This window comes from Aplidium turbinatum, chromosome 2 (assembly GCF_918807975.1).
Source record: "Aplidium turbinatum chromosome 2, kaAplTurb1.1, whole genome shotgun sequence".
In the NCBI taxonomy this organism is placed as follows: Eukaryota; Metazoa; Chordata; class Ascidiacea; order Aplousobranchia; family Polyclinidae; genus Aplidium; species Aplidium turbinatum.
In genome coordinates this window covers 16,737,644-16,748,134 of record NC_137473.1, presented here as the reverse complement: position 1 = coordinate 16,748,134, position 10,491 = coordinate 16,737,644, and the positions used below count along the sequence as shown (strand labels likewise).

The 10,491-nt window shown below is 38.2% G+C and overlaps 1 protein-coding gene across 1 annotated transcript; it reads right to left on the bottom strand.

The window, feature by feature from the left end:
* Nucleotides 1–7,296: 7,296 nt before the first annotated feature.
* LOC145765068 (HIG1 domain family member 1A, mitochondrial-like) lies at nucleotides 7,297–10,233 on the bottom strand. Its single transcript, XM_082576807.1, has 3 exons — nucleotides 10,096–10,233; nucleotides 9,395–9,507; nucleotides 7,297–8,654 (listed from the first exon to the last, which is right to left on the bottom strand). The coding sequence occupies exons 1-3, from the start codon at nucleotides 10,172–10,174 to the stop codon at nucleotides 8,559–8,561; spliced, it is 288 nt and encodes a 95-aa protein (XP_082432933.1). The 5' UTR covers nucleotides 10,175–10,233; the 3' UTR covers nucleotides 7,297–8,558.
* Between the last annotated feature and the right edge of the window lie 258 nt (nucleotides 10,234–10,491).

The following is a 10,491-nucleotide window of genomic DNA, read 5'->3' as shown; positions in this document are numbered from 1 at the left end:
GAAGAAAAGTTAGTATCATTGTTGCGTCATAATTGCGAAATCAACTATTATTGCCTGAGAGAATGGCAATGAGCGATAGTCGAGTATGCATTCTAGCATTCATTTTCTCGCTAGCAAATTCAACAATCGCTTTTGAGATTTTGTCTCAAATGTAAAGAACTTCTTGCTACGGTATTCACTTGTTTTTGTTTGAACTTTGACGAGGCTCCGGATGATTGAGCTTCACCGCGACGCCGAGTACCGGCGTCGACAGCAACATCTTTCCCTCATGCCTTATTACCAGCAGTTGGATAAAAATAAATTTCAAAAATGCGCAAGTCTGCAAAGAAAATGTTGAGCTTGTACGGTGCAAAGTTTTCGTATGAGCGTGTGAGTTCTTGGTTATGAACTTGAAAAATCGCTTGAGATCAAACATGGATCAAAGCTGAGCGACTCCCACCTATGTGATATTTTTACACTTGTTTATCACTAATTTCGAACCAGACTTCACATGAGTGCAAAAACGAAGACGTCAGTTTCATCCTTCACATTAACATGGCTGTGTTTTACAAAGTTCTGGCTGTATTAATTTCTGATGGAAAAGCAGATAACTTGTAGGGTAGCCTACCACCTAACTTATCCAACCTAATATCACATAGGCTACAACCTCACAAGATTGTCAGAACCTGGCCCGCGGGCACTTTCGAATTATCACATCTTGCCCGCCTGGGAAAAAGTTTGAACACCCCTGCTATAGAGTAATAGACAAAGCAAACAATAAATGCCAATTTCTCGGAAGTCAAGTTTGCCAGAAATTATGTAGGTGATCAAGTTGAAAATCTAGGTCAGGGTTACTCAACAAATGTTAACAAAGGTCCGGTTAGACAAATTGAATATTTTTAGCGGTCCGGTGAATAAGTTAGCCTATTTCACATGCAACCACGAAAGCTAAACTATCTGTACGAAACCACTTTTTTAATTAGTGTAACTCGACTTGGATTTTTGAGAAAGTGTGAGAGCGAAGCCCCCCAGCAACTAGATTACTAGAATAATCACAGTAAAAATTGCTTCCTCCCAGCAGAAATCTGCTTAAAGAATCCCTGAAATGTGGCAATGAGATTATACTTCCAGAAGCCCGAGGTCCAGAATGTGTTTTTAATAACTTGGTGGATGTTGCTGGAATTTCTTCTTTTATCATTTAGAGCAGGGGTCACCAAACTTTTTTCTCTGAGGGCCGAGTTGCTGCGAGATTAACAGCTGCGGGCCGGATGCAAATTGCGAAAAGATATAGGCCTACAACTATTTCCAATCTCCATTGACTTGAATTGAGCACAATAAATAGCAAAGTTGTGATGAAAATCGAAAGGTTGCTGGAAAAGTTATCCACTGCTGTGATACACTACAGGGCATCGTGCTCTTGAAAAAACATTACATCTTTCCAAATTTGGCCTAGGCTGTCCCCATTTGCAGGGAATGGGATGGAATGGAAGACAGATTTTGAGATGGAAGATGGAAAATGTCAAGGATGGAAAGGAATGGAAGATCTTGATGATGGGATGGAAGACAATCTTCCATCATTAACTTTCTAACGCTTTATCAAGACATGCAAAATATTACGTTGCTTGCTGAAATAATTCGATTTTCGGTTCGTATTAAACCAACGCCTAACACCAAACGGTACGTAATCCTTAGGAAAATACTGCTGTTAAATTTTTAGCTTAAATTTAGCCTGTGGTTTTTAAGTTTATTTGTGGCATATTCAACGTGGAGATCACAAAATATGAAGATGTAAGAGATTTCTGAGATGGAATGGAAAATTTCTAAGATGAAATGGAAGAAAATCTCAGGATGGAAGATGGAAAAAACATCTTCCATTCCATCCCATACCCTGCCCATTTGTGGTGGCCTAATAATAAATACAGAACACCATTACCAACATGTAGGCTGCCTGGTGGAAAAATGTACAAATTCAACATACAACAACGAACTATAAGAACGAACAATTTTAACAAAGAAGTCTCTACTACACAAAAAGGCAAAGCCAAAGACGGTTGCTAATACCAAGGGAAGCACATGTACAGAATTGTAGTGCAGCTGTAATTTCTGCAGCACGTGGCGGGCCGGATAAAATCAGTTTGCGGGCCGGTTCTGGCCCGCGGGCCGTAGTTTGGTGACCCCTGATTTAGAGAAGTGGTTCTCAACCGGTGTCCGGTAAGCAATTTCAGGGGGTCCGTGAAAGTTTTCGCGTTTGCAGCATGATTGATAAATTACGAAATTTATAGTTGGTGTTGCTTTATTCGTGTATAACAATGATTTTCAACATGTAGGCCTACGTCGCAATGCGCTGGTGCGTCGTTAGAAATTTTAAAGTACATCGCAGGCGCGGATTTATGGGGGGGCCCAGGGGGCCCGGGCCCCCCCCGAAATGTTGCGAGGAATTATTGTTGAAATTCTATGTATCCGCATCAAATCGTTTGATATGCGTCTACACAACTGATATTAGTCCCACGGCAGACTTAACTTATCTGGGAGGGGGGGGGTAATTTTTTGTTATTATTATGGTTAAAATCATCCATCGATCAGACTCCTTTATTCCGTTATACAACTGTAAATGCATTTTAATAGCAACATTTGTTGGAGCTGACTCAGCTGAAACCAATGCTGAACCAAATGACGTCAGTTGATACAATCTGAAACCTTGAATGGCTGTTTTATAGTTTTTAGCCTTCATTATAATTTCAATCAATTGCCGTCTATGCTTGCAAACATACAAACATCCAATTGGTCATGGACACTGCATACAGGGTTTTAAACCAGATTTCAAGTTTACTTTGCATGCTTAGCAATTTTTATTCAAGCAAAATGTATTTTTCAAACATTCACAATTGATGAAATGGCTGTTTCTTTTAATGTATATTTTATTTTATGGCATATCGTATATGTCGTAGTATAGTGGCGTAGCCAAGGGGAGGGGGGGGGTTACAACCCCCTCCCCCTTTGGCACGCGTGTGACATCACGATATTGAGAATAATGCTTTCAGTCTCTGTTTCTCTAAAATAAAGTTTTCCTAATTTTAAACGAAACTGCATTAAAAGAGCGAGTTTTGCCAATACCAAACATTTAAATATCTCAGCCAGGAATTAGCAACAAGAAAACATAGAGACTTAGGTTTATTACCGAAAAATCCGAAGAAAACATGATCTTATCACCATTTTACAGGAATATTTATACCCACATTTTTGTTGAAAATGCTCCCAGAATGCACCAAATTCAAAGCAATTTTTCAAAATTTTCTGGGGGCTGCCCCCCAGACCCCCGCCGCTGGGTGTCGCATTTGGCGAAGACGCCGACGGGCTTCGCCCGCCGGCCGTAAAACCCCCCCCTTTCAAAATTCCTGGCTACGCTACTGTCGTAGTATCATTGTTAATATCTGTTTTATCTTTTTCTTTCTGTTTAATTGATTTTCAAATTTTCTGGCCCCCCCCGAAAAAAACTCCTAGATCCGCGCCTGGTACATCGCATAAAGGTTTGGTTTCCTACCTAAAAAAAAACATATAACCTAAGTTATATGAGTTAAAGAGAAATTGGCTATGTAATATGTTCAACTTAGAAATGCAAACGTGAGTCAGCATTCTGTTAGCAGTTAGCACTCACTTTTGCCATGACTGTGATTAACTGATTATAACTATGTGAAGAAAGGCGTTCTTCCCGGCTATCAGCACAAGGCTGATTACTCACTAGCACAGCGAGCAGCAGTAACGCTTCGCTAACCAGAACGGTGTAGCTTCCACGCTAGCCATTAAGACCTCCAATTAAACGTTTAAGTTATTTTGGCAGCCGATTGTAGCATCGAATAGACAGCGATAGACACGTGTTTCGCCCATGAGGCTGGGCTCATCAGTATCGTTTAATTGGAGGTCTTAATGGCTAGCGTGGAAGCTACACCGTTCTGGTTAGCGAAGCGTTACTGCTGCTCGCTGTGCTAGTGAGTAATCAGCCTTGTGCTGATAGCCGGGAAGAACGCCTTTCTTCACATTGACCCACCCCAGGCACATGCTGGTTTTGTTGGCTCTTTCTTTCCACAAAGATAAGAGTTAAACTGACTGGTAAAGCGGCGGTCGATTACTCAAGTGGCAAGAATACGGTGCGATACTGATGAGCCCAGCCTCATGGGCGAAACACGTGTCTATCGCTGTCTATTCGATGCTACAATCGGCTGCCAAAATAACTTAAACGTTTAATTGGAGGTCTTAATGGCTAGCGTGGAAGCTACACCGTTCTGGTTAGCGAAGCGTTACTGCTGCTCGCTGTGCTAGTGAGTAATCAGCCTTGTGCTGATAGCCGGGAAGAACGCCTTTCTTCACATTGACCCACCCCAGGCACATGCTGGTTTTGTTGGCTCTTTCTTTCCACAAAGATAAGAGTTAAACTGACTGGTAAAGCGGCGGTCGATTACTCAAGTGGCAAGAATATGGTGCGATACTGATGAGCCCAGCCTCATGGGCGAAACACGTGTCTATCGCTGTCTATTCGATGCTACAATCGGCTGCCAAAATAACTTAAATGATTATAACTAGTTAATATTGATTACAAATCAAAAGTGAGAAATTCTTTGTAACGGTAGCTGAGGTGGGCACCCGCTACTTTTAAAGTAGCGCGCTACCCGCTACCGCTACTTTGGCCAAAATAGCGCGCGCTACCGCTACCAATTTACAAAAGTAGCGCGCTACCCGTTACCGCTACTCGGATCAAAGTAGCGCGCGCTACCGCTACTTTTGTCCGAAATGACACTAGGAAACACTCTTCAAGTCCCTAGTGACGCAAAAATGACCTTGAAAACGAATGTTATCATTCGTTTGCACTGTCATTTTAACGTCGTTATAGAAAACACATTCTAAGGAAATTTATTGTTACGCATTTTTCAAAAACACGAGCATTTCAAAATGAAAGTCACTAAGTCCTGCCAGCTTTGGCTTAAGCACATCTTTTCCAACAGAGAAAAGTCACTCCACCGCAGTACTGGAAGCAATGGGGGTGTTGTATTTAATGAACAAATGTTTTAACTCGGTATTCGAAAAACTCAAGCACTTGCTCCTGTCCGAAAAAAGTTGCTTTTTCCTTCTGCACCGACGTATCACGGGATGGCGCCAACACACCAAAAAATTTATCCTTGGAGTCGTGACTGGTGTAGGTGTCACTCTTCTAGGTATCAACCTGATGTCTCCCGCAACAGTCGCATTACATCTGTCTTGACTTTTTCTCGCAGTGCGTCAGCATCATCCGTGGAAACATAGTGCAGAAATTGTAGCAACGACGTCTTGAAGGAGGGATGAATTAGACATGATGCCATAACGTATTTTATATCGTTGAAGCACTTGTTGAATCATTTCTTCACCCCTTCCAGGACCTTTTCTCTCAACTCCTCACAGGTCACTGATCTCGGTCAACTTCTTCGCGCAAATTGTAATGGTTGAAAGCAAGACTCCGTAACACGCCATGGACTCGCCCTGGAGAATGTAGCCTGGCTTCATCGCACGGAGATATTCGCCGAAGAAGTTGACGTCAGCTAAAAATAAATGAGTTGTTTAGAAATAAGATAAACTATGTTGTAAGCAAAAGACATCACACAAAATAGCCCTGTAATAATTTCTTTTAACAAAAACCATCCGGTAAGCAAATTTTTATCAGCAACAAATATCTTGGCTAACCATTTGTCAATAGTTTTACTTTAACCAATACGATAAAAAACCTTATTTTTGGACATCTTAGCATAGGTAACGACTGATGAGGTAATGCTCACTGCATGTAGTCTATATACAACTTTATTTCGGCTATTATTAATTATCGATTTCATACCTTGATCGCAGCTCCACACCAGAAAACGAGATTCCCAAAAGATGGAAACTTTGCAACCAAACCGATTATATAGGCTATATAATATAGCTGCTTGACGACGCCAGTGTTGCAAAAAAAACGATTGTTTTTTTTATTTTAAATTAAAAAGTAGCGGGAATGCGACTGAAAAAAGTAGCCCTTCTCCGCTACCGCTACTTTGGAAAAAAATAGCGCCGCTACTGCAGCCGCTATTCTAACTAAAAAGTAGCGCCGCTACAAAAGTAGCGCGCTACTGCCCACCTCTGAACGGTAGCACAATTTGTATTAACTTATTGTTTGATAAAATTTATAGAAAAACATTAAATTAGCATATAAATTACTGATTTTTATCCTATGTGCCAACATTTTGCTCATAACATAACTTCATCAATGCCATTAATCGTCATAAGTGCGTCGAGAGTTCAGCAATTTTTTCTCAGTGTGTCGCTTCGAAACTTATGAAACATTTAATTTCATTAGGAGACACGATATACCAAAATTTCAGATAAAAATTGCTAGGAGTCGGCAACCGCTTTGAAGACTCTAAAAGGGGTCGGCCAAGACAAAAACGTTGAGAACCACTGATTTAGAGTTTTCTTTACTCTGGGTGAAAGTTATGCAAAGTAAACAAAAGAAAACTGTTTCTAACATCTCTAGAACATCTAGTAGTTTTAGATATCATAAAGCACATCAAAAAAAGTAAACATCCACAGTAGAAGTGCTATTTAGCAAAGGGGGATATTCACTACAGAACGTTGGTGCAGATATTCCAATAGCAGTGCTCAAAAGGAAGCGATGTCATTTGTGTACCAAAAACAAAAAAATCTCAACACATATGCCAGAAATATTAGTAAAAAGCACCAGTTGCAGCTGCTGCGATGGTGGACTCGGTTGTGTTTGCCTATCATTCACAACTTTTAGCTTTGCATCTTTTTATACATAACATGAGTAACAACGAACAAAATTCGCTAGACTTCAGTAACATTAGGCTACATCTCCATCGCTTTATATTCCAGGTAAAATGCGTTTGCGGTCTAGTTTTAAAAAATATTTTGAACTATCAACAGTTGAAGTGGTTATCGGTTATGAGCGATTTGGGCATAGAATGGCTCATTTCACTAAGTTATAACCGCTTTAAGTAGGCCTAGTTGTACAACAGTAACGTTGACAGGGGGAGGGGGTAGTTTTGGACCTGGAATGATTTTAAGGCCTGGAAACTTGAAGAAACCACCTCGTATTCTTTGAATAAATTGCGTTTTTCTTAGATGTGTCATGATTTGGGGCCCAAAATGGTCGTGTTGTTCAATACATACGTTTTTTTCGCAGGTAGAAAACATCGTTTTCTGTTGTTATCGCAAGTTTAATCTGAGATCAAAACTTAATAAAAACCAAAGTATAATAGACTACCTGACCTGTTATTCCGTTTGATACTAGTATCGAGTAACAAGTGTTTGATTGTGTCATAATAATTACAGTTTTAAACGTTTATTGAGTTCCGCACAGAAATGACTGCAAGCTTTGCTTGTGATAAACTAAAAAAATTGAAAACTACGAAGCCAAATTAAACTTCTTATTAAGGAAAAACTTAGAACATCACACAACTAAGGCGAAAGAGAAAATTGAAAAAAAACTAATCGGAAAAAAATGATGGTTTGCGAAAATGAGAGAATTGAAAGTAGTTACTTTTAGCGCCAAAAAACTCTCTTTCGCAAACCATCATTTTTTCCCGATTAGTTTTCTTTTTTCAATTTTCTCTTTCGCTTTAGTTGTGTGATGTTCTAGTCGTTACTTCTTATTAATCAGGAAACTGTAGTGGCAGAAAAACAGCTGAGGTGATGAACACTAGAGGTCACACTTAAGCAATGTTAACCAAGTGACATTGAATAACCTTCACAACAAATTATTAGTCATAGATTCAACATTGATTTTGATTCAACATCTTTATAAGGTGAACCAATGTAAACAAGAACTGGCTTGCTGCCAACTGACGAAATAAAACATTGCATCACTTGACACGTAACACAATCTTATTACATCATCCAACAGCGATCTATATAGAATCAATGCATGGAAACAGACTGATTCCTTTTGCTATTACTGCATGCGGTACATACAACCCAAGTTATGCTAGGATGATAATGCAAGAAATTTAATTGTTATTTTTGCTGAACACATCAAGTTCTAGATAACCAAACGACTCAAAAAGTTAAACACTCCATTTTGAAATAGGGGAGTAGAATAAAGAGAAAACTAAATATTTGAAAATTGCTAATTTCAGTAGCGTACAACTGAAATGTGACCTGTTGAAGTTACATAAAATGGAAGAAACTATGACGAAATGGTGTCTTTTGAAATAAAATCCAAAAATACAAGATATCAACTACATCATGTGCACAGTAAGTCGGAGGTTGAGTGAAAATATAATACCCCGAACGAAAACCTGTCAACCCGCAAAAACAATGATGCAAGTGGTTGATTTAACAAAACAAAAGTCCATTCTATTGACACAATAAATATACTGAGCTAATTGAGGAAATGATTGTTTTACAAAATTAAAGTTTTCGTGAGTAAAAACGTCTTTGATATCATATCATGAAGTAAAAAAGATTTTTTTAAACAGTTTAGCGACCACCGACAGAAAAACGGTTTTTAAATTAACTTGACCTAAACTACAAAAGGGACAGTGTTAAGAACTTTGAAGCTTCTATCTTCCTGTTACATTAGACCTTTCATTTTCAGTATTCTTGTTCACATAACGTTGAGCTAATGAATATGCAACGCCACCCGTTAGAACAGCAACCTGCAAAAAGAGAAATTTCAGGTAAACTATTTAACGACGTTTTGAAAGTTCTCAAAAGGAAACAATCCTATCAGCAATCAAGGAACGAAGTTTAAATGATACTTGGCCACATCATTTTCTTATCACTGTAAAAGAAGTCATGCATGCAGCATTGGTACAAATACACTTTTTTTGTTAATACAAATGGAAAGCTATCATTTTTTGCAAATTGTTGTTTTAAAAATATGTCATTGCAACATCACGTAGTAATGCTACATGACGATTGGAGAGACATTGTGATCGCAAGCAGGAACAGTAACTTGTACCTAAGCCGACAAAACCAGTCGTTTTTCAGCGAGTTAATGTTGCAGAGGTTGAATGACAACACAACGAATAGATGAAAAATAAATAAATGCGTCTTGAACATTTGTGAGGCAATTTCATGTTATGTCACAATGAAATGTTTATGTTCAACTCATCCAAAAATGCTTCAATTCTTGTCTGAAGAAAATGTTAATCTTCAGATAGCAATGTACAGTTGCAAACCGCCTGACATGAAACTAGTTTGTTTTAACTCAAAAGCAGCATTCAACTTCAAGACCGGATGAATAATATAAGGAAATATCAAATAAGATCATCCAAGATTTTCATCTTGTCTCAAGCAGCAAATGAGCAGTTATCTGCTTTAAAAGTCAAGAAGCTAAAGGCAGCTTTAAACTTCAAAATACAGAATGAATTTGCAAAACCTAACTTGGACTTACAAAACTTCCTTGAGCAGCCAAACGAAGGTTTATAAGATATAAAGAAAGGCGTATTTTTCTTGCTTTCAATCCATAAAGTCCAGCACCAGCTATTACGGCCAAAGTCCCAGAACCTGCAGATAAAATTGTAATAGTGGATTATGAACTTCAACGTGACTTTTGCTGTTAAAAGGTATTATATATATAACATATTGAAAAGTTAAGTGTGCTATTAATAACCTTACGACACTACATTCTTGCAGAGCATTTAGATATTATATTGAAACAGAGCAAACCAACAATTTGTTGCTTGAGAGTTTTCTCAAAGTTCATTGCAGTGGTACAACACAGCAACACAAATTGTTGATCAAGTAATAGTTCCATATTTTGGTATGATTAATCTTTATTTCCTTTTTGAAGAAAAATAAAAGAACATTAACTTGAAGTTTCGACAGCCACAGGTGGTTGGAAGCTTTAAGTCTGAATCAAATACTCACGTCTCACACTGCCTGCTTTTTATTTTTTACGCAAGGCAATCTCGAAAGAAAACATTCCGTGACAGAAATGTTTAGTGTATTTGACAAGATGATGCTACAACAATTTAAGTTTCAATCAATGATATCAGTTACAGCAAAATTGTTGAAAAAAAAAATCAAAATTGGCAAAATCACAATAATGAAAAGCAAAATGTATGAAATATATAAGAGATATCTTGTATCTACCTATGTAAAATGCTGGTCTTTCTCGGAATTTTGCCAAGGTTCTGCCAAATATGGAATGTGAGTTTGGTGTTGTGTCCATTGTGCCTGACTTTAAAACCACAACAATTAAGTAATAAACTTACATACAACAAAAGAGTACAACCTGAAGTAGAATAAAAAGTTTGCGTCTTGTCTGGGATAGACTACATTCATTACTAGAGCAAATTATGATAGAGTTAGAATCATTGTTGCACCGTCATTGCGAAATCAACTAATATATATTGCCTGGAAAGTATATTAATGATATTGAGTGATACAGTCGAGCATATTCATTTACTTTCTTGCCAGAAAATTAAACAATTATATACTTTCGAGATTTTGCTGCAAATGTAAAGGGTTTATTATTCTTCACTTCTT